At 33.4% G+C, this 23,856-nt stretch overlaps 1 protein-coding gene across 1 annotated transcript; it reads right to left on the bottom strand.

Moving 5' to 3' along the window:
* Positions 1-4,008: 4,008 nt before the first annotated feature.
* LOC108910909 (ATP-dependent helicase SGS1) lies at positions 4,009-20,391 on the bottom strand. Its single transcript, XM_023454954.1, has 11 exons — positions 16,674-20,391; positions 12,913-13,205; positions 12,560-12,859; positions 12,227-12,501; positions 12,033-12,169; positions 9,310-9,696; positions 9,087-9,253; positions 7,830-8,396; positions 7,263-7,529; positions 6,987-7,205; positions 4,009-5,035 (listed from the first exon to the last, which is right to left on the bottom strand). The coding sequence occupies exons 1-11, from the start codon at positions 20,377-20,379 to the stop codon at positions 4,523-4,525; spliced, it is 6,831 nt and encodes a 2,276-aa protein (XP_023310722.1). The 5' UTR covers positions 20,380-20,391; the 3' UTR covers positions 4,009-4,522.
* Positions 20,392-23,856: the final 3,465 nt, after the last annotated feature.

The raw sequence follows: 23,856 nt of genomic DNA, 5'->3' as shown, positions 1-23,856 counted from the left end.
GCCAAAAAGCAGTAATAGATCTTGGAAACAGTTCGTAACTACAAAAACCTTGAAATACTAGTATTTTGTTTTCAGTTAATTTTTATACGATATACGTAGAAAGAATAAAACGAAAGTAGAATTACAAATATTTTTATTTATCATAAAAATAATCATAAATTATTAATACACAGACAGACTGAATTGCTTCATTAACAAATAATGAACTAATTGATTTTTGGCAATATGTACATCTTTCCTAATTAATATACACTAAACACAACACAACAATGAATTATATAAAATTATTTTTATTGGAATGGAACGTTGCCAAATATTTACAGTTCTTAGTTATTTAAACAAAAAAAATCGTCAATAAAATTTTGTGGCACTGGACTGAAATTAGATTTGCTAAAATTATAATAATCACAGACAAATACAACAAACATAATAAAAAAATTTCTTCACTGGCAGCAATGTGTTTATTACACTAATTTTTTTTTAAAGTAATGCGGTTTTTATAAAACACCCAAAACTTTTTGATTATGTAATCGCTAAATGTTAACACTGCATATTACTAAATGCATTAATTTGATTATAACTTGTTCTTACTTTTTTTTTTTCAATAAATTATCAGTCAGTTTTCAACATTCAACCAATCGTTTTACGCAAAGTAAAGTTAACTCAATGGCAAAAACAAATAAGTTACTGGTTGAATGTTAGAACAGTCAAATGAAAGAGAAGATATAAAGTTAACAAAGAAATCCCAGTTGTGTGTGAGGGGTTAACTGTTTCATTACATTTCCTCTTCCATTGTAGCTTCAGAGGTAGCTTTTTCGGAATGACAGCTGACATTATGCTAAATAGCCTTGGTCGACTGTATTTTATAATAATTATTATTTGTACTTATCGATATACTGTATGTAGTAACAGGAAGCATTTACCTTGTAAGATTAGAGAGCACAACCTAACGTAAGGTTAGTATCATGCTTTCCAAAAGTATCTTTTAGAGACACTACATCTCCTTTATACGGTATATATATTTACATAAATACTATACAAGAATACAATTAACAATCTTTGGTTAAAACATAAACAATGAGACAAACCGATCTAACAAAAATTACATGAAACGGACAACTTAAAAGTATAAAATAATACTAAAAATAACTTGCCATTATAGACATGAGATCTAATACAATTCTTAAAAACTGTCCTCTGCTACACCTACCTATATTAAATAATTACAAAATATACACAAACTTTCAATGTGTCAGTACGATAGCTTAAGAATTGCATCAAACAATAAAATCAGTCTGTTTAAAAATCAGTAAATACACATAAATCTCCATTTAAGTAATGAATATTGTCCAGTTTTTAGCTAAAAAGCATATGGCTGATGAGCTACGACTTGAGTTGCAATTTGCTTGACATTTTCCCAAGGTTAAGTTCCCTGTTTGGGTCTATTTGTAAATAATTGACATGATTTACGTTGTTTTATAATAAACTATATATAAATGGCATCAGACAAATTCATAAAAATAAACCCTGTATATGTATATTTTTATTTCTGATTTAGAAATAGTGCTGAAACCTTCCCACTTTCTTCCAGCGATGAAACGAGGGAAATATAATAACTGATTTTGCTCAGTTAATAGCAATATATTTTTCTATGAATATGAATTGAAAGACTGAAACAAACCTGTTCCTTTAAATACAACACAATTGTACGAGATATGATTTTTAAATAAGGTCCGTTTTATAATACAACAAAGAAATGGCCATGAAGAATTGCACTTGCTGTTCTTTAAGTATGACCTAATACTTTTCGATATGTGAGAAGTATTAGTAATTTACTATCATTGTTACTACTAGCAAAAAAAAAATATTTTTGCGTTATTATTTTAAAACTTATCACCTGCAAAATAGGCTATAAACTTTAAATAATATAAATAAAACGAAGTCTCAGCAGGATACAGGACAACTGATGAAAAATTAAGCAGTGGCGGCTCGTCAGGTGACACACCGCTTCACCTATAATTTCCGTTTGGTTGTGCAATTTAAAATTATTTTTAATTTTATATAAATTTTATAATTTAGGTATAATTCTATATTGAAAATGTACTGTGTTTGTTTAATACGCAGAAATAAACAGAATAGTTGCGTGGTGAACGCCTTCTAAAAAAAAATAGCCTTCGTTGAGCGTGAACATCAACCTCGGACCATACAACGCATAGTATACGCAAGTGACGCAGATTGAAATCGGTCTGTATTCTATTTCTCTTCGTAGCTTTGTTTACAGCGGTTGTCATGACAACGAGGCGGCCAATATGTAATTAAACTACGGCGTGGAGGAACGAGTGACCCAGAAATTGAAACAGCATCGCTCATCGCCTGCCTTTAATAGTTTATACGATACGCGTCGCCCAGTATACGATTATAACGGTCCTTTGTTAATATTTGTTTTGTATAATAGTTGTAGAAATGTTTCCTATGTATGGTCCAGTATGTTTTTTATTGAAACGCTATTTTCCAGATGAAAAATTGAGGACAAAAAGGATTTTTTAAATTGCGAGAGACCTGTGCCTTATTCTCACGATATGGAAAAAAGGGGAAGTCAAAAGACAACGTGTACGTTCGAAAGTTTCGGAATGAATGGTATTCGGAGTTCGGAGTATAAGTGGATGTGTGTTGTATGGCAGTGTTCATTTAAAAAAACTTTTCTGTATGCCGTGTTTAATTGTGGGTGTAAAGTCGGGCGTGTGAAGTAAGGAGGGATTTAACAATTTTGGGAATGTTGCCACGAAGCTTCTTTGAAACATACATATACGGTGTGCGTTAATATTCGTAAGCCGAACTAATATTTCTATTTTTTATAAAATCTAAATGAAAATCCTTCTCACGAACGTCAGTTTTTCGGTAATATTGCATATGCAACTAAAAAGTTCCAGATTCATTTAAAGCCGTTTGACCTTGAAAATTTGAAAATGTTCACCAGCAGCGCGCTTTTTTTTCTCTTTAGTCAATTGAAATTAAGTCAAATGGTGGACGTCCAATGAAATTTAGAATGGTTGGCAACCTTATAATAGATATTTCCCCCAACTAGTATGTCAACAAAAAAAATGATGCTAAACGTTGCACAATGTAATGTATGAATCACTAGAAAACATATTTTAGAAATGTATTGCCATAATCGGTAAAATACTTTTAACATCATACATACCTATTTTTGTACAGATTACAAACATAACTCCGTCAACTGTATAAATCCATAACGATAGGTAGAGCGATTTAGCGTCCTCACGTGAGGCATACAGTTATTAATTTTACATAAATATCCGGATTTAAAACAAATTACGCTTCAAATAACCGGATTGTTTGGATCAACTTATCTATGCAAATCTGCGTTTTCTGAAATTAAAATTATTAAATCCAAATATCGCAGTCAGCATACTGACGAACATTTGTCATCATATTTGCGATTGTCAATCAGCAATACGTAATTGCCATCTTATGAAATGTACGCCAGTTTTCTTAAAATTTCCATTTTTGCACTTAACCTCAATGTCGTATGTTTTCGTGGACCGCTTTCTGCTATTTTTAATCACACAAAACTGACCCAAACAACAGGTCATAACTCGACTGTTTTTTAAGTGCCGAGGGGAAGAGATAAGGAATAACGAGCTGATGTGCCGGATTATCGAATATGTATTAGGTCTAACTGCCGGATTATAGAGTTGATGGAGATCTGGCAAATATGCTGGATTACTGGACGTGTCAGACTATCGAGAACTGGATTATCGAGCTTGTACTGTATTTATAAAGAAATTTGTCAGCATACCGCAACATGTGCACTTTCGAATAAAATCAAACAAATAGTTTTCGAGATAATAATTTCTGAAATTCGCCTATTTTTTCTGCTGTCTACTTGGATTTTCCTCCTTAACAGAATAAAGAAAATGTTCTCTTACTTTTTATTTACCGAAAGTCCACACCCTAGTTATAAAAAATTATTTTAGTTAGATACTGTTTCTTTTTTAATTTTAAACGAACCTTATTGAAAAAACATGTCTCGTATCAAATTTGTATTTAATTATAAATTTAGGGTAATCTGAAACTCAGCAATTATTTACTGACTTCATTTTATTTAATCATCGAAGCCCGTTTTATAGACGAGGCTATGAATTTATTTTAACATGAATTTCCTGTGATTAATTTATTTAATAAAAATTGAACTACTAATTAAAATATTACATACCTTTCCACATTTAAAATACTGTTAACAAGGACGGCTACTTCAAATGAAAATTCGGACGATACGTGGCCCAACCATTTCATAACCCCACAAAATGTCAAGCAGTCAAAGAAACATTAAGCTGATACATAGGCATACATGTAATACCGCCCAGTCTTTTCTTTCCTAACCTCACTCCTACATATTATCTTATACAAACGGCACAGCATTCAAAATATTACATTTAATTTACATTTGCGATCACACCGCACACCAGCACTGTTAGGTGTACCACTTTTTCATCATATATCAGCCGAACCTCTCTTTGACTAAAAACATCAGTTTTTTCTTTCCCTTGTAAGCCACTTTCATGTTCTCTATGAGTTGAGTAAACTGGGCGTGGCCGTCGTGGGCCAAGATGAATGTGTCGCGTGCTTTAGTTAAAAAGTCTATAAAGTCACCGTAGTGTCTCGGCGAGATATGGGTAAGCCTAGAGTGGGTTGTATTGATGTATGCGGCAACTGCAGCTTCTAGCAGTTGCCTTAGTGGGGGCCTGTCGTAGGAAAGTGGCTTAACACCACTAGCCGTACAGCTTCGGCTTCTGTGCGGGTGGGGCTGGTGCTTGCCGTTGTCTAGGGGTGGCGGGTGTGGGCATGAAATGCCGGGCGCCGTCATACTGCACCTACGGAGAATATCGGACAAGACTGTGGCACACTGTACGTTCTTCACTAGAAGGGGGATCATGTTAGAGAGCTCGGTTTTGCCCAGAGAATGGCTAAGGGCGCACGCCCAGTGGATATCGTTAATTGCTGGATGTGTATCCTGAAAAGAAGATTTGTTTAGTGAGTTTAGACCAGTGGCGTATGGTAAAAATTAAGTAGTCATATTCTGAAAAGCATGGCATCGATACCGATTTTTAAGGGATGATTTGTATGCTCACATAAAAACTTTCATGATGAGGAAATTTGTAATATAAAAAATTAAAATAGAGGTAGGTAACCAACCCCAAGGTTTAGAAAAGTGTTGCATATATACAGGGAGTCCCAATATTCCATGTACGTGAAGCTACCAAAGTTTTCTGCGATCAAATTGAACAGTTCTTTTAACAGTCTATTACAAGTTATTTCTCTCTTTGAATACATAAATTAATGATGGAATTCAGCGTATAAATCAATAAAATGAATAAATAAATATGTTGAACGGATTTTCCAATGCGTAGATGAATAAATACATAAATAAATGAATAAATCAATATAAAAAGATACTGAAAAATTGTTTACCTACTTTTCTGATTCAATCTTACATATTTCACAAATGGCGTTCTTTTTTTGTTGATTACTGTATTATTTTTGTTTCATTACCAGGATATTTTTGTAATAATTTAAGCTGAATGTCAGTAAAGTTTAAAATCAAGATTTTGGAAAAACAATTTCATAAAAATTATCTGGATTTTTTATGCCGGACATGTCCATCGGACATGTCGTAAAAATTGGACATGTCCTGAGGACACTTTTTAAGATTGATAAGTTGTATGCGCATGCACAGAATTATTTGTTGCATTCATAATTCCCGCAAAAAATGTTTGAGGTTCGTACATGTAAAATTGAACATATTTAGCTATTTTCTTGTAATTTTATTGCTGAAACTGACATTTTAAAAATAGAACCTCTTTTATAAGTCCATATTTTATTATTTTTGGCAAAGTTAAGAATTCCAGTAGGATGGAAAAATATTTAAATAAGTGTATTGGCTCTCTGGGGAATTATTAGAAACCAGTTTACAAAAAAGTAGGTAATAAGGAAAATATATCGACACATATTCATTAGAATAAAAGTAATATTTTGCTTTGTGTACCTTCAAGCAGTGACCTATGAAAACATGACGTCACTCATAGGTGCCTTATTAGATTCAAGGTCAAAAGTACTTTTTCCGACATGTCCAGACATTTCATCGACATGTCCGTAACACTTTTCTGAACAGTGCCCATCTCTAGGATTTTTCTTGATTCACAATGATGTCAAAGATTCATTAAAAAAAAATTACTTTGTTTACCGATTTCCACAACAGTCCAACGCTTTTTGTAATGCAAAAATTCATTTCCAGTCAGCTGTTTTCTATTCCTCTGAATTTTTGGTTTCAAGATTTTTATAAGTGTTACTGATTTTCACAAAAATCAGATGCTTTTCTAACCCAAATATTTACCTCCGTCCATTATTTTGATATTCTTGAAATTTTTTTGTTTCGAAATTTTCGTAAGATCCTTCGAAACCATTAATTTACCGATTTCTATAAAAGTTAAGATATTTTTCGTAACGCTAGTATTCACTTTTGGTCAGTTGTTTTATTTTAAAAAAAAATTATAATTTTGAAATTTCAATAGGTGACTATGAAGCCGTCAATTAATTCATTCCCACTAATCAGATGCTTTTTAATAACAAATAATTACTTCTGATTCCCTATTATTTTTTAAATCTTGAGTTGAGATTTGGTATCAGTAAGTCCGAAAATGTAGGAATGAACTTTCAATTTTTGAGTACTCACATTTTTTCAATTTTGTCAAATTTTGCCATTAGTATAGTTAAACCTGTTTATTGTAATTGGGACACCCTGTAAGTGCAAAATATATTTTTCATTCATATTCAACAAGTAGATGATAAGGCATTTTTTAAATTTTCACAAAATGTTACAGAAATACATTTCTCCTTTGAATCAACCGAATAAAAACTTTAAATTTGACAAATTAATCCTGACACTTCTAAAACTAGAAAAATACCTGATTGTATGCAAGGTGCACGTTTTTCATGGCAAGCATGGCCAACTTGTAGGCCCTTGTGGGATAGCCCCGATGTTCCATATAACGAGCAATAGTAAACAGTTGCGATGACGTCATAATATGAGAAGCGGCATCTACAACAATCTGGTAAGCAGTCTCAAAGGCCAAAGCTTCATTTTCGCATAAGGTTAGAGCATTCAAGGCACAGTTTGGAGGGTCCTGGAAAAAAAATGCATTTAACAATTTTGAAATTAAATAAGCGTTTATAACACTTACTTTTGTAGCACACTGCAAAGCTAACGTCCTGGCACAACTAGATAACTCTTCTTGCTGGCTAAAGCTTAAACTAAGACGCATTATGGTACTGTGGGACATAATAGTTGTGGCGACGGGTCCTGTAGCTTCAGTGGCCGTAAAGAACTGATACCAGTTTTGCATTATGGAGATTAATGCGTCCACACCCACCTCTGTCGCGCAAGTGACCAACCAACGTACCATCTCCCGTCTACGCCAATTCAGCGATGACAAAGTCATTCTCATAACCTATCATACAATTTTTGAGTTAGCAATGCAAAATGCAATATGGTACAAAACGTTATTTTTTGTTTTGGTCTTAATGGCCTGCATAATGCAAATATGTCCGCAATCATCGAAATGATCTTGTGACAATCCCATTTTGCAAGTTAATGGTTGTGACAAATTTATTTTTGCATTTTTTTATGCTAAAAATATAAAAATTAGAAAAAATTTTTGCTTATATTTTAAATTCTTCTAATATGATACCTTAGAAATTTTTTTATTACGTGATTTAATTCTTAATTCACCGAATCAACACAAAATTACCTGTAGTCCCAATTCAAAAGCCACACTCAAAAGTGTAGGATGCCTGGGGCCGTTTTCAGGGGTGGCAAACCGAAAGGCGTCTTGAGCAAGCTTGAACAAATGGGAAGAACTGTGGATATGCCTCTGGGATGACTCCAAAACCGTACGAAGTCTCATTACTTCACCCTTGGCTGCACTCAACATTGTAGAACTGAGAGCGCACTGCTGTGTTTCAATATGACCTAAGGTGAACCACCTGGGTGATCGGCTTATCATCAGGGAACTGCTGGCGTTCCCCGCGAGTGGATCGTCCGAGTCCTCGTGTTCTTCCAAGAGTGGTAACCTCATTGCTCTCAGACCAACTTCATATGCCAAATCGGGATAGTAATTCAAAAGTGACAGAAACAAGAACCTAGCAAAAGTGTGCATAGGTATGCTTTCAGGGTGAATTCCAATGCCCAACCCACTAGTGGGGCCGCCCTCCAGAAGGATAATCGCTTGTCGCCTTAGAACAGCCACCAGGCTGTTATCTAGTTCGATCTCCTGTAACTTGGCTATGAGCCGGTCTTCCTGCTTACAAGCTTTTTCCTGGAATTAAAATAGAAAATAGGTACACATTATACAGAATGTTACAAAAAAGTAAACCATTACCTGCAGAATCTTTGGGTAAAAATAATAAGATTTCCCTTATGCTATTTTTCATCTAGGTGTCTATTAATGATTTGTTTGCAATGAACAATGACAAACTGTTATGCCTACGCTTGAGACAATGCCATCTATGATTGTTGAATAGAATCTCGTGAAAAATTACACCAATCACAACTGGCGAAACAGAATGTTGTGTTTTAATCTTGTTCTTATTGTTTTAATAATCTTACCGAAATTTAATTGCCAACATGAAGGAAATAAAATTATTGTTCCAATCATTTCTCTACATCTGTATCTGTATATTTAAAGTGAATACACATTAACTTTATAAAAAAAGTATAGAAATTTAGTAGAAACTGTCATAAATAGAGAAAAATCTTTAAATAATAAACTGCTCGTTATCAATTTACTGACTTTTTTCTTTAATGTTATCACCGATCCCTGATCTGTTTACATCATAATTTCTTTGTCCAAAAGAAAAAAATATATTCTAATCTAATTACATAATATTCCAACAGACAATAGAACATTGTATCACCACTAACAATAATAAATGAAAAACAATTTATCTCTTAAATAATGGCATATTCACCGATTATGAACAAAATATTTTCAGAATATAAAATTTACCTGTGCATACAATCCAACTGGCATAATTCTCTGTTGACCTAAACCAATAAGGGCCACCTCGAAGGCAAGCGTTAGATATGTTTCAGACCTATCCCGAGAACCCACGACAGGCACGTGGTGATATCGGGGTCGAATATTGTTATGTTGATCCTCCATCCCTACCAAATCTAACAAATACAAGAGTTAAAAGTCTCAAATAGTTGCCACTGACGAAAATACTTACCTAGATAACTAGGCGTCCTGGGTCGTTCGTTCTCTGGAATTATAGAAGCATCTGCTAGGGTATCAAACAGACAACCGATGGGATCTAGTGGGTGGCCCACCCAGCCGTCTAAATTTGTAGGCGCATTCACAGAAGTGGTAGAACAGGAATTACTGTTGCACTGTCCTTGACATCTGGACGTACAAGCAGACAGTTTGCAATTAGATTGCATTTTGCTACTACTGCTGCTGCTACTAGTATTCTGTTGGCTTTCGTGCCACTTTCTCTGCGCTACAAGCTGCTGCTGTTTCATCGTACGCACTACGGAAACAGCCAAGCGGAGTGCTGCCTCCATATGGCCGTGAGATCGAAGAGAATCTACACGCGATGCACATAGAGGTATTGGTTCTGTGGATGAAGATGAAAAAACATGCATTATAGATTTTCATTAAATTAAATACAGGGTTTTTCTTGATGAACTATGTTTGATGGAATATGCATGAACATCTAATGCTGCAGGAAGACAAACTGGGCAAGTACACTACAACTTACTTTAGTTGCAGTCAACATTCGTGGGACTTAATTATATTTTTGATGCTTAATTAAGAATTCCAAAATTTTAAGATATAAAAAATTTGTTTATTATTTTTTAGGATTTTGGTTGTGAAAATTCCCATTTTTGTAGTTACAGGAAAAATTTCCATTTTTTTGTGCCTAGCCAGAAAACTTTACCCTGTATATTATCTTCTATTATTTCATATATAATTTGAAAATACATGAATTGTATGTAAAATTGTGGGCATGATTTCAATGATATTGTACCAATACAGACATTTTTTTTAATGAGTAAAATACAAATTATTTCAAGTTCAAATTATTTCCTCAAAATGAAAACATGAATGTTGGCTATTTAGGTATGTAAATTTGTACAATTGGAAAAGGTAATCTCAAAGTGACTTTCATAATCGTCTTTTTTCATGTGGCAAAAAGTGGTCTTTCTTTATACTAATGAGAACAGTTAGGGTTAGTTAATATTTTTTCTTAGTAGTTTTAATTACAAAATTAAAAAAAATGATGTCCTGCTTGCAAAAGTTCACCCTGTATACTTTTCCAGCAGTCCTTATATTAAGCTACAAATTAGGTTTTAATATCTGCATCAAATGCAATGTTAGTTTTCAGAACCTGCTAACTTTTCCTTTTTAATTCTTTTTGTACAATATATAGAGGAACTTTTCCAATGTATCAAGAGAAAAAAGGATCATGTTAGAATCTCATGTTCTTTAATGTTGCAAATTACAGAAGTATAAAACTAGAATACGAAAATAAGTACAGTATACTTATCGCTAAAACAAATTATTGCTACGAGATAGAAAAAATATACAAGTGAACTTTGTAAACAGCCAGAAAAAAATGGAAATTTCTAACAACTGGAACTTGGTACTTCTGGCTTTGAGAGCCTATTTTCGGTGGTATGTTGTGTACACAAACCATCAAAAGATGTAGCCAAATATAAGTTTTAATGATAATGTATGGATTAGACGTATACAGGGTGTCCGGTAAATAATGAATAACCTTTTAACCGTGGATGGGGGACCCTAGGTTGTTCAGAAAATCGACTTGTCTTAGTACAAAGTCCCTTCGTTTTTCAGTTATTTCGTTTTTTTTTCGAAATTTCCGTCATAGGTTACTTTATTGGTCACTACGGCCACAAGAGAACGTATTATCTTTCAGTTATTTTGCGTAATATTCTTGAATTGTGTTATTATCGGATGCTTATCAGAATTTTTAACTAGCAGATTTTTTCAACAAGATCCTGTGGAGTGATGAATCAACTTCCTAAAAAGATGGCCTTCTGAATTTTCACAAGCTACACAGCTCCGCATTTAATGTGGGAAAATCCGCATTTAATGTGGGAAGACCGATCACAATATCAATTTAAAATCAATTATTGGACAGGAATATTAAATGGATGGATTGGTCCAGTAAAAAATGCCAGGGAACTTAAATGGTGAAAATTATTTGGAATTCCACAATGAACTCCCCAATTTATTAGAAAACGTAGAATTGAGACTAAGAACAACTATGTGGTTGTAACATGATATCTGTCCTGCACACTACGCTGCAGCAGTCCGAAAAGTTAGAATCAGTTGTATCCAGGTCGCTGGATTGGTCGCATGGGTCCAATTGCGTGGCCTCCGCGTTTACCGGATTTAAATCCGCTACTCTTTTTACTAGGGCTGCCTGAAAGAAAATGTCTATAGCAGGCCAGTTGACACAATACAAGAATTGCGGAACCACGGCCAAAAAGCCGCTCGTGAAATTAGTCATCCAGGATACAAACGAAAGCTCCGAAGGGCATTCATAAGATGGTGCAGAGCCTGCATCAGGGAAGGCGGCAGACAATTTGAACATTTACTGTAACTTTTAAATAAAATTAAATAATAACTTAAAAGATAATATGTCCTTTTGTGGCCGTAGTGACCAAGTAACTTATGGCGGAAATTTTGAAAAAATAACTGAAAAACGAAGGGACTTTGTACTGACAAACGTCGATTTTCTGAACGACCTTAGGGTCCCCCGTCCATGGTTAAAAGGTTATCCATTATTTATCGGACACCCGATATATCTACAAATTATGATCCCAGACATTCTGAAGATTATCCCACTTTGCCATGCCGATATGAACAGTTTATCAAACTCCATTATTAGTGATGATAAGTGATAAATGTAAAAAAGTATCTTACCATGCCATAACGGCTGTCCCTGCGAATTAAAGCTACCAGAACTAGATGTGTCAGGAACATGAGAACAGTATGTATCACTAGACAAAATATTCTTTAAATGCATATTATCCCAAGACATAGTAACCGCATCCAATGCTCTAAAATCATAATTATTATTAATTTTCATCAACCTTAATTACTCAATATAATTATACCTATGAAATATCGACCTTGGTAAGGTAGGTGTATGTGACTTAGAATGATTCCCTGATAAACGTAACCGTTTGCTACTCCTAGGGCTGTATGAACTTGAGTCATCGTCATCATCGTCCGAACTGTCAGATGAGTCATAAGCAGCACGGTTTCTGTCTCTTTCTCTCTCTCTGTCACGATCTCTCCTGTCTCGACGATCACGTTCTCTATCAGCGTATCTATCCCTATCCCTGTACCTTTCATCGTATCTATCTCTGTCACGATCCCTAGTTGAATACTGTAAAATAAATGAATAATTAGTAGATCGCGGTATGCAAAAGTTGTGCAGTAATTACTGAATCTCGCGATCCTTGTTGTAACCGAAAGTCTGGGTCTTCGGGCGGGCATACATCAATTACAGCCCATTTTTCAAGTAATGCTTTCCATTGCTGTTTCTCATGTTGAGTACAGTTTGGATTTAGTACGATACACACCCATAAAGATCCCAATTGATCCCATAATTGCCTACATTTGTCAGTCATTGGGGTACCTTGATTACGCCACATCTGTAACCTCGGATCCGACAAAAACTGCTCGGTGATCAAAGTAAGCATTCTCGCCCCATTTGAATCTTGTGCACGTAGCATTTCTCTAACCTAAAACACAAAAATTGCTTCAAATCAAATTTAAGTTTGCAACACCACATTACCTTTGAAAATAGCGAATTTAATTGTTTGTTAGCATTATAGTAGGCTCCCTGGGAGAGGTACGACTTTACTTGTTCGCAGACCTGCTCCTCATCCAAATGCCAGGTATGTTCGTCATCTGCAGAAGCTCCAGCCGTAGGATCAGGAGCTCCAGGTATTTGATTAATTTCTGACCGCTGCTGCAAAATTTCATCAGCCAACTTCTGAGCTGTTGGCAGCACTTCGGTGTGGTGCTCCGAGATCAGGTACTGTACAAATTTTTGCAGCTGCTGCCTATCCATTTGCAGGAGAGTTTCTGCAAATATTAGTTATTTACATTTTGAATATGAACTTGGTTTGATAAACTTACTCTTAATGGTAATATGTCAGTTAGGTATTTACATTATCTTGTACTACTTGTACTTGTATTTACATTATCTTGTACTACTTGTACTACTTGTAATTTTCAGTGTGGAAAAATTCAGTAAAATAGCAATAATTAATTTAATTATAATTTATTAGGAAATATACTTTATAAAATTTTCTACTTGTTCGTTACCACTTATAAATTTATATAACTATAGCTATTTTTTTTATTGAATACAAGATTAAGACATTTAAAATCACCAAAATCAAAGAACATATAGTTTTTGAAATATTGAAAATTATCTTCAGAGATATTAGGAAGAAAGTCACAAAAAATATGAATAATTAAGAAAATTCATTGACTTCAAATCGCAACTTCTAGATCAATAATTTTATTGTTCCATTATTAAATCATGAATGCATTATAGAGATACTCTGAATCGTACTTGGTAGTATAACATTAAAATTCCATGTGTTCTAAAACTGTAAGAAATATAAAAAAGTACTATTTCTAACGTAATAATACCAATCAGAAGGAGGGGGGTCGATAAGGTCGGTTTTCGGCCTAAATTTAATTTAGATGAAAATGTTCAAAATAAGTTCCTGTAGTATTTACTAAAAAAACTAAATCCATTCCATCCTAAACGGACCACCCCCACCTCCTCTGGTGTCCCCCAATCATCCCTTAAAATAGGTACTGAAATCACACACATCACATAAAAATAGCATTTTTTGGAAAGATTCGTCACTGACAAACTAATATTTTCTTAGTAATGTACAATGAACTCTATATTAACTATTTTCACTCTTATTTATCACCCCTGTCCCGTAACACTTTCATGTGTGGTTGCCATGACTCATCGTCACCACGTGGAGGTGCCCTGGTTGCAAACACACTTTACAACCACATATACGTTGCATGTGCAGAGCCAAAATTCCTCAAGTCTTTATTTTTCTGCAGGTTTTTAGCGATTTTCTAAAGACTGAAGGAGCAAAACTCACCAAGGATTCGTGTTCAGGAGACATAAGTGCATCGAAAATCGTATGTCACGTGTAAAGTACAAATACCCTTTTTTTTGTAAGCCTGTGTAGTAAATCCACCTTTTACCCCCTCCACCCTCCTCAAAGGGGGTAAAAAGGCAAAAAGTGATAAATAAGAGTGAAAATAGTTAATATAGATTTTATAGCACGTTATTACGAAAAATTAGTTTGCCAGTGACGAATCTTTCCAAAAATGCTGTTATTTTCACTATTTTAAGGTGTGGTTGGGGGGCACTAGGGGGGGTGGGGGTGGTCCGTTTAGGGCGGAATCGACTTAGTTTTTTTAGTAGATACTACAGGAACTTATTTTGAACAATTTCATCCAAATTAAATTTAAGCCAAAAAACGGCCTTATCGACCTTTCTCCTTTAATACAGGACCCTGATTATGCAGTATAATTTTATTACTTTCTAGAAGTATAGATCTAATATTAGTTTTATTATTAAAATTAATATCATAAAATAATTTCATATTTATGGCCTTCTTAGAATGCCTAATTATTTCTTAGTGACACTTTTCAATATTTCAAAAATATTTTGGTCATTTTGGTCAGTCTAAAAATTGAACACCTATGAAGTACGTAAATAAAAATTTTTTTAATTTTATGATCAGGCAAGAAATTTTATAATTGCATTTTCCTATAATTTTACAATTTAAAATTTGTTTTTGAAATTATGGAGTCAATATTTTGTAAAAAAAATACAAAAGATATGATAAAATTACGTATTACTAGACCCAGGAAAGGAAACATTTTGAAATTTATTAACCTACTGGGTGTGATTTTATTATTGGAAAGTCTTGACAATGATAATACAAGAGGCATCTCATCTCGTGGGTCATGAAAAAAGTATAGCGTCATTGTTTTTTATCAACAAATAGGTAAAAGATTCGTCATTTTTCGTTCTACACGTTATTGTAAAAAAACTATTAATCTTAGCAAAAAATTTTCAGCAGACGATTTGATCTAGAGAAACTCATCTTTAAAATGAGGGTTTATAAGTTAAAATTGCTTTATAAACAAAAATTTTTTTGCAAAATTAAACGGAAAAAGTGCTTTTTCTTTAATTGTTAATAACTTTTTAAATAATTAATAAAATCTTACGGAACTTTCCCAAAATGTGAGTTTTTATATCCTTAAGAGATGAGCTCGATGATAATGGGCTCGATCGGTCAAATAGTTTTTGCAAAATTCCATGTATTTATCCCATTTTTGCAAAAAAGGCCCATTTTCAAATGACTATTCCGGGGGCAGGGTTATGACTAAAACATTCTTTTTGGGCTCATTTTCTTCGAAGGGACACCCAAGTATCTTCTGGTTAAAAAAAATAATTTTATTTTTTCAAATTTAGTTGTATATAATTATTAACAAATAAAAGGCACTTTTTTCTCTAATAAACAAATAAAATAACTCCGCGGTTTTTAACTTTTTGAAATAAGTTATATAAACCATTACCATTACCAGCTCATAAAAAAACCTACAAATTGAAAAAAAAAGATTCTACAACCAATAGGTCCGGAGTTAGCAATTTTTTTACAACTAAATTTGAAAAAAAAATTATTTTTTTTTAACTAGAAGATACTTGGTGTCCCTTCGAAGAAAATGAGCCCAAAAAGAATGTTTTAGTCATAACCCTGCCCCCAGAATAGTCATTTGAAAATGGGCTTTGACCGATCGAGCTCATCTTTTGCACATCTCTTAAGGATATAAAAACTCACATTTTGGGAAAGTTTGGTAAGGTTTTATCAATTATTTAAAAAGTTATTAACAATTAAAGAAAAAGCACTTTTTCCATTTATTTTTGCAATAAATTGTTCGTTTATAAAGCAATTTTAACTTATAAAGTCTCATTTTAAAGATGAGTTTCTCTAGATCAAATCGTCTGTTGAACATTTTTTGCTAAGATTAATAGTTTTTTTACAATAACACGTATAACAAAAAATGACGAATTTTTGAGCTATTTGTTGATAAAAAACAATGACGCTATACTTTTTTCATGACTCATGAGATGAGACGCCTCTTGTATTTGCATTCCCAAGACTTTCCAACAAAAAAATCATGCCCAGTAATTTTCACGATTTCTTGATGATTTTTCATCTTCATATCTATACTATTAAGACTGATAAAGTCAGGCTGTATTTAAAATTGATATTATATTACTATTAACATTTTTTTAAGAACAGGTGCAACCAATATAAAAACTTCAAGTACCTAACTTCCTAACAGTTGACAGTAATAAAAAATAAAAAGTTTTTCTATAAATAAACATTAACGAAACAGGTTTATTGAATATATTAGTTACAAAAAAATAATTTATACAACTTAACAATAAGTAACATATATCACACGTTCTGTACATGATTATTAAACATTATTTTATATGAATTGGCATCAAAGCTAGTCCCCCCTTTGTTTTTCCATGGGCTGCCTTTTTCTTGGGAGTACCGGCTTTTGTTTTCCATTTACGATACGGCCTTTTAGACTTTTTATAATTATTTTTGAACTTCTTGGCTCCCTTTTTGTAGCCACCAGTAGACTTTCTCTTTACACCTTGACTCGATGAACAAAAATCATCATCGTCAAAAGAACTACTATTATAAGTTTGTAAAGGTTTAGCAGTAACTTGTAATGCATCTACTTGCTCCCTAAATTTTGAAGTAATCTTTAAGAAGTTTTCACCGCACTTTTTGAAGTTTGCCACGGTAACATGTTGGATTTTTAAAAATTCTTCTTGGGTTTTAGGCAGGACCTCCGACATGCTTTTTATAGCAGATAAGTTCATAATCGATGACAGCGTGACGTTTTTCTCAAGAGCTAATCTTCGGCATTCTTCCAAAAGTTCCTCATGGCACTGTACTTTGAGATTGCTTATTTTGTATCTGCTAACTGTCGGCTTCGGTACTGGAGATTCACTAACTAAGGTGGCGACAGCATTTGACGGTCCAGCTTCATCAGGTAACGTTAACTCAGGGTAAGATTTTTTGTTAGTTGTCATTGCCGTAGTACTAGTAGGAAGAGTAAGTTTAACATTTGGTGAATCTAATATTTTAAACTTTAACCCAGGTTTTATATAAACTACAGGATATTCTCCAGTGTATTTATGATGGTCATCCAATACACCTCTTATAATCAAGTCTTTAAGAATTCTTGTTACTTGAAGTCGATCCATTTTACTACCAGCCCCATAATATTTATGTACATTATGTCCACGTTCCAAAATTTTTTTCATTTTGGAACCCCTGTAGACGTCAGCGACATGAAACATTGTAACACAACCTTTTACCGAAAGGTCCCGTACTAAAATTCCCAATTCTTTGGCCTCTTTTGTGATATCAACTAAATCGTAATTCCTAAAGTTTTCACAATTGTCACAAGTAGTCTCTTTATTTTGTACACATATCTGACGATCAAAATTTTCACCTAAATGTAGCAATTGCAGGCGTCGTCTACAATCAACTACATTTTCAGCAAAAGCGACCATTTGCTTCAAGTTTTCCATGTGTCCATCAAGTGCCTTTTTATTTGAATTTCTATCCATTTGCATTAGTTTTTGCAGTCTACCGACATCTGAATAATTATAAAACAGATAAGAGTATGACGTTTCTCCATCACGACCTGCTCTACCGGATTCTTGGTAAAATGCTTCCACCGACTTTGGAATCGAGTTGTGAATGACGAATCGAACATCTGGTTTGTCTATTCCCATGCCAAACGCTATGGTTGCTACGATAATATGAAACTGGTCTTGCATCCATTGCCTTTGAATATTCTCTCTAACTTTATCACTCATGCCCGCATGATAAGGTTTCGTTTTAATAGCCAAAGTGTTCAAATTGGTTGCTAAGGTTTCACAGTCTTTTCTTGACAAACAGTAGATGATACCAGACTTTTTCGCAAAACGTTTCTTTATTAAATCAGATATTTCCTTGACAGCTAGCCTATTGGATTTAGGTAGGACTTGATACTTTATGTTTGGTCGATTAAAACTGCGAATAAATCTTTTGACGTTTTTCAATTTTAAACTGTTTATTACATCTGTTTCTACCTGCTTTGTTGCAGTAGCGGTCAAACATATTATCGGTACTGTTGCATACTGTCTTCGTAACAATGAAAGCTGTTTATAATCAGGCCTAAAGTCATGCCCCCATTGCGATAAACAATGGGCTTCATCTATGACGAATCTTGATAATTTATCACGTTGATAAAGAGAATCAAACGTATCCTTTAATTTATTTGAAGCGACTATTTTTTCAGGAGTTACATATAAAAGTTTAATTCCAGGCTCACGCATATGAAGCTTCGATAGAATTTGTTTCGTAGCTGATTCTGTCACATCCGAACACAAATGTGCAGCGGGAATATCAAGGCCATTTAATTTATCTACCTGGTCGCTTATTAGTGCTCTAAGTGGCGATATAACGATTGTAACACCTTCACTTAAAATGGCTGGCAGCTGATAACACAAACTTTTACCTCCTCCTGTCGGCATTAGCACAAAACAATCGTGTCTATTCAAACTTGCATTAATAACTTCTCTCTGATGGGGACGGAAATTCCTTAATCCAAATTTTTCACGTAACACTTCCATCATCACCTCTGAGAAATGATAATTCCTTTTAAATTCCAAAGAGTCGTCTCCACGCACTCCCAAAAATTCTGGAATAGTGTTTTGAGAAAATACATCTTTAGGATACGTGTTATCACAAAATACATCTTCTTGCCAATTGACATCACCTACTTCTTTTAAAATATCTGAATTTAGTTTTTCAGATTCAAACTCTTCATTCCAATCTATATCATTTAAATTGAACTCATCTACGGAGGTCGATGATTTTGACGAAGTTGTTTGATTAATACTATTTAATTCTGTGTTACCACTACAGAAAAGTTTCTCAAATTGTTCATCACTCATGTAATCAGCCTGAGTAGTTTCTAAGGATTGGCTTACACATAAAACTGTATCATCAAAGCCTGCGCTAGGAAAAAGGTTCTTCTTAACTTCTGTTACTTGTCTAGGAGATACGTCTTTTTTATTGTTATGAAATAATTCATCAGAACTAATAATTATAGGACTTTCACCTACTCTTAAACCTTTCGTTTGTGGTGTTTCATGTACTGAAAAGGAATTATTTTCAGACTGTTTTGAAGACAACTGGCTGAGACTACTTGAAGAAATAATATGGTTCTTCTTTTTAAAAACAAATTTTCTTGGTTTGATCACAGGGGAAGAATTACATAAACTATTATCAGTGTTATCTGTATTCACTTCTGTTAATGAATTCACACTGTCTTCCTTGTTTGAATGTATGGATTCTTGTCGATTAAACTGTCTATTAATATTCTCTGCATAACTGCCCGTACGATCTTGAAGTAAGTCATTTGAATGTGAATTGGTATTAGGAAATTCACTTTTAGGTGAAAAATCAACTGCATCTGTCAGCTTGGACCTATCTGGACAATTAAATAAGGCACTGCTTGGAGTATTTACAGAGTTTGATGTTTTCTTAAACTGAAATTTTGAACTGCTCTTCACTAATTGTTTTTGTTTTAAATTTCCAGAACCATTTTTTCCTTTGATAGCATTTGAAGTGCTAGACGATTTACAATTATTTATTCTGGAAGTATCCGATTTATTCTTATTGAACAAAAATACCGGTGCTACAGCAACATTTTTGTTATCATTCGATTTAACTGCGCTATTTTTCACCGTGGAACTAGAACGAATGGTGGAATTTTTTCTTCCAGTACAACTTAAATTATTTGAAGGTAACGTTTTACTTTGGGTTTCATTACATATATCGTTTTTCACCACATCTTCTTCAAATGCTTCATTAAAAATGTTGTATAACTGTCTTTCTACACTGTCCTTTATAAAACTGTTGTCCAATTTTTCTTTCGATTCAATTACTGTTGCTACACGTTTTACACATTTTTCTGCAAAAAATGGTGACTTAACGCCTCCTTCACTTGCACCAATTTCATTAGTTTTGTCTATTTTGTCTTTCTTAAAACAAAACTTCTTTGTTTTAGAAACCACTTTATCCTTAAACAAATCAAAAAAATCTTCGCTCTTATTATTTTCCATTGAAAACTTCTTCAAAAACAATTTTAATCACTTTCTTTACATAAATGTATAATGTATAATTTATAAAGTTGGAGAAAATTAATTATTTCATAATATAAACAGAAAGAAAAGAACGAAACTCAACTGAACGGATTCATCAGTGACCACAAATAATGAAATAAGATGGAAACCGTGAAAATAGAAGGCTAAATGTATGATACCACCAATCCATAGGAACGAAATATCACTAAAACATGATAATATATGGTGGATTTTGTTGTATCATGTTGCCAGTGCTTACGCTGTCGAGTTCTACGTTCTGTGTCAGATACAGAGATAGCAATAGTTAAACCTTATATTTTCCTTGTTTCACAGAATCCAATTTGAGCAACCTCCTGCTTTCAACTAATTAGATTTCGTTAAAAATGTAATGATAAATAATATGAATGAATGTAGGAACGATGTAACAATTTTACCTTTCCCATGATGTATAATATGAAATATCGCTGATATGAATGATATGGTGGGTGGGTAGAGTTCAGAATCTGTAACTTCATAATAACAGAACATAATAACAGGGTTTAGTACGTTTAGTTACCAATCTGTAAACAGGGCTGACAGAAAATCTTTACTAATCCCTTTATCTACAGTGTGATATAAATTAATTATAATTTTTCGATTGGAAATTTATAAAAGCATAGAAAACAGGTTAATAATTTTGATTCAAATGAGTGTACAAATAACAAATACTTTTAAGTCATTACCTATCTATATATCTATAATTACGATTTTTTCTCATATTACCTAACTGCGAACGGCATAAGCAAGCGTATCCTTATTGTTTTGTTGTATAATATTTTTAATTTAAAATTGTAAATTTACGTCAGTTTCCTTCAGAGTTTAACAATATTTTTATGAAATTAAATTCCTGTAACCCAGAGCCTCTAGTAAAATCATATCAAATACATATTTTTATATTTCTGGTTGTGAACACGCATATCGTAAATTTTACGTAACTTGAAGGTAATACATTTTTTCCAATAATGTACGATGCATTTTCATTTAGTTAATGTCTAAATAACATTGTTAATTACTATGCCAGCTCGTACACTGTGAAGAAATAATGAATCAAAATCGTCTAATAATAAATATCCAAACCACACCTTTCTGAAGTCTGAACGGCGTCCAAGTCTCCGCCCAGGCGCTGTAACGATTTCATATTACAGTTTTTCTGGGCACAGACCAACTTGGACGCCTCGCGGCGATGGAAAACTATAAAGTTTTCCCTATAAAAGTGTAGCATTATCTCCTGGCGGGAATACAGGTCGCTATCATCATATCGATTCGATTGCTCGACGAAAGGCGGGTGGCTTCGACGCATTATCACATCCCCTTTAAAACGAATTAATGATGCGTTTCGTGTGCCTGACTAGGTATAACTACACGGATATTTCTGCAACCACTGTTGTTTTATTAGCGTGTGAGCTAACAGAAAGCAATTTGCCTAGGCGCGACGTAGTCCAAAATTAGACCGATAAATATACACAGGGCGGAACCGAAACTCTGGAAAGGGATATTTATCGTTACATAACTTATGCAACCACAAATATATGCACACTACAAAGTTTCATAATGCTCCTTTGGTGTCGTTGCAATTTATGGTATTTCATGGTAAGAGTAGGAGATACCACATTCCCGTGAAATATTTTAAAATCGGTTGCTTGGCGCATGACGTCACGTGGAGAGTGATTTAAGCGGTTACGTACTGATAAATACAAAATGGTTTTAGTATCAAAATAAGTAGAACAACATTATTCAGTAATTTATGTGTAGCCCTATACAAATCTTTATTGGATTCTGACATTAAGTTGACAAATGTTAATTATTCGGTGCCTTACTCATTTCTTTAATATTACTTCTGGACTATAAAGCATAGACAGCTATATGTAGTCAGTCGTTTTAAAATACCATAAACAAATCCAAGCGATTTTAGTGATAAGCTCTTCAACTCACATTTTGAAAATGTTTTTATTATTTTGAAAATGGAAAACATGATGTTCTTATTAAATGATTTGCTTTGGTTGTTGCACATCGAAAAACAGACTAATGCATTTCAATAAATCCGTTTTTGATACCATACTACATATTTCAGACATATCTTATTTAATAATAATAAAGACATGAAATCAAATATTAGTCATTCATTCAACAAAATAAGTATGTAGTACCAAATGTCATTTAAAAAAGTAGTCTTTTCGATATTTTGGGAGACAAGACCGCGAGGGTGCTTTATCCCCGTGACCTCAAAATAGCTATTGGTAAATTGAATATATTGTAGAAATAGCTTCCAATAAAATAGTTTTTGCCCAAAAATTATCGAAATTTAATGCGAAATAAAAAAGTTACAACGATAAATAGATTTTCAACTTTCAACTTCAAGAGCTAATAGTTCTACATTGTTAGACTGAATAAAAAGCGTACATGAACTTGTGACGTCATTTTTGCATGGCCAAACCCAGATTTTTTAACCTTGTGGAGTGCTGCAATAGTTTTCATTCTAAACTCACATTTATAAAAGACTTAAACATTGTTCATACGATTCTTATTGTACCCGTACGAATATAAATTGCGAATATTTCTAAAATATCTATTAGTATATACATGTATATTAGCATTGTATAAGTAAATATTTACTTATACAATGATATTAGGTATGAATAGGTTGGATTGAATATACAACAGTTTTACTGAAGTAATAATGCTATCTTTATTTCGATAACAGTTAAATCTTAAATCTTTGACAGATGCTAGGTTAAAAGTGAGTACATACCATTTTGTGTGGTGTTTTCCTAAAAATGTATGGGGTAGGATTGAAATTTTTATATGACTATTACTGATTACTGTGTTTATGCAACCCAATATACACAAAAGTAATCAAATGATAATCTTTAGTTGACTATACAGGGTGATTCATTAATAATGGCACAGAGCTTAAGGACATGTTGCCGACCTCAAAATAGAGCGATTAAGCCAAATATGCCTTATCCGAATGATGCCTCTTTTCGATCTACAGGGTGTTAAAGTTGAAAAAATATTTTCGATTTTTTAAAATATCTTGAGCATCTTTGAACGGATTGTCTTGAAAGTTTGTACACCTATGTTTTCTGAGGTGGTAATAGGGTCCACTATAAAAACAAACCATATACAAATTGTTGTTGAGTCAAAGATTTTATATAAAAGAACCTGCCTGTATAGTCAAATTTTAAATATATGACAAATTAGTGGTAGAAATCATTTATGAATTTTTGCGTTACTTAAAAACTAGTCTGACGTCATAAGGGGCAATTGAACAAGAAGCTAGTAGCGATCCTATTGCATAATTTTGAAGAAGAAGAAAATATGTCAAAATTGTCCATCAAACCCTGCTGCCCTGTTTCCTGTTTTTTAAACAAAAGTGACACTAGTGACAGCAGTCTATCAATTAAGAGTATTTGTGAT

This window comes from Anoplophora glabripennis, unplaced genomic scaffold, assembly GCF_000390285.2.
Source record: "Anoplophora glabripennis isolate ALB-LARVAE unplaced genomic scaffold, Agla_2.0 scaffold462, whole genome shotgun sequence".
Lineage (NCBI taxonomy): Eukaryota > Metazoa > Arthropoda > Insecta > Coleoptera > Cerambycidae > Anoplophora > Anoplophora glabripennis.
Note: the sequence above shows the minus strand (reverse complement) of the source record. Positions and strands in the feature narration are given on the sequence as shown.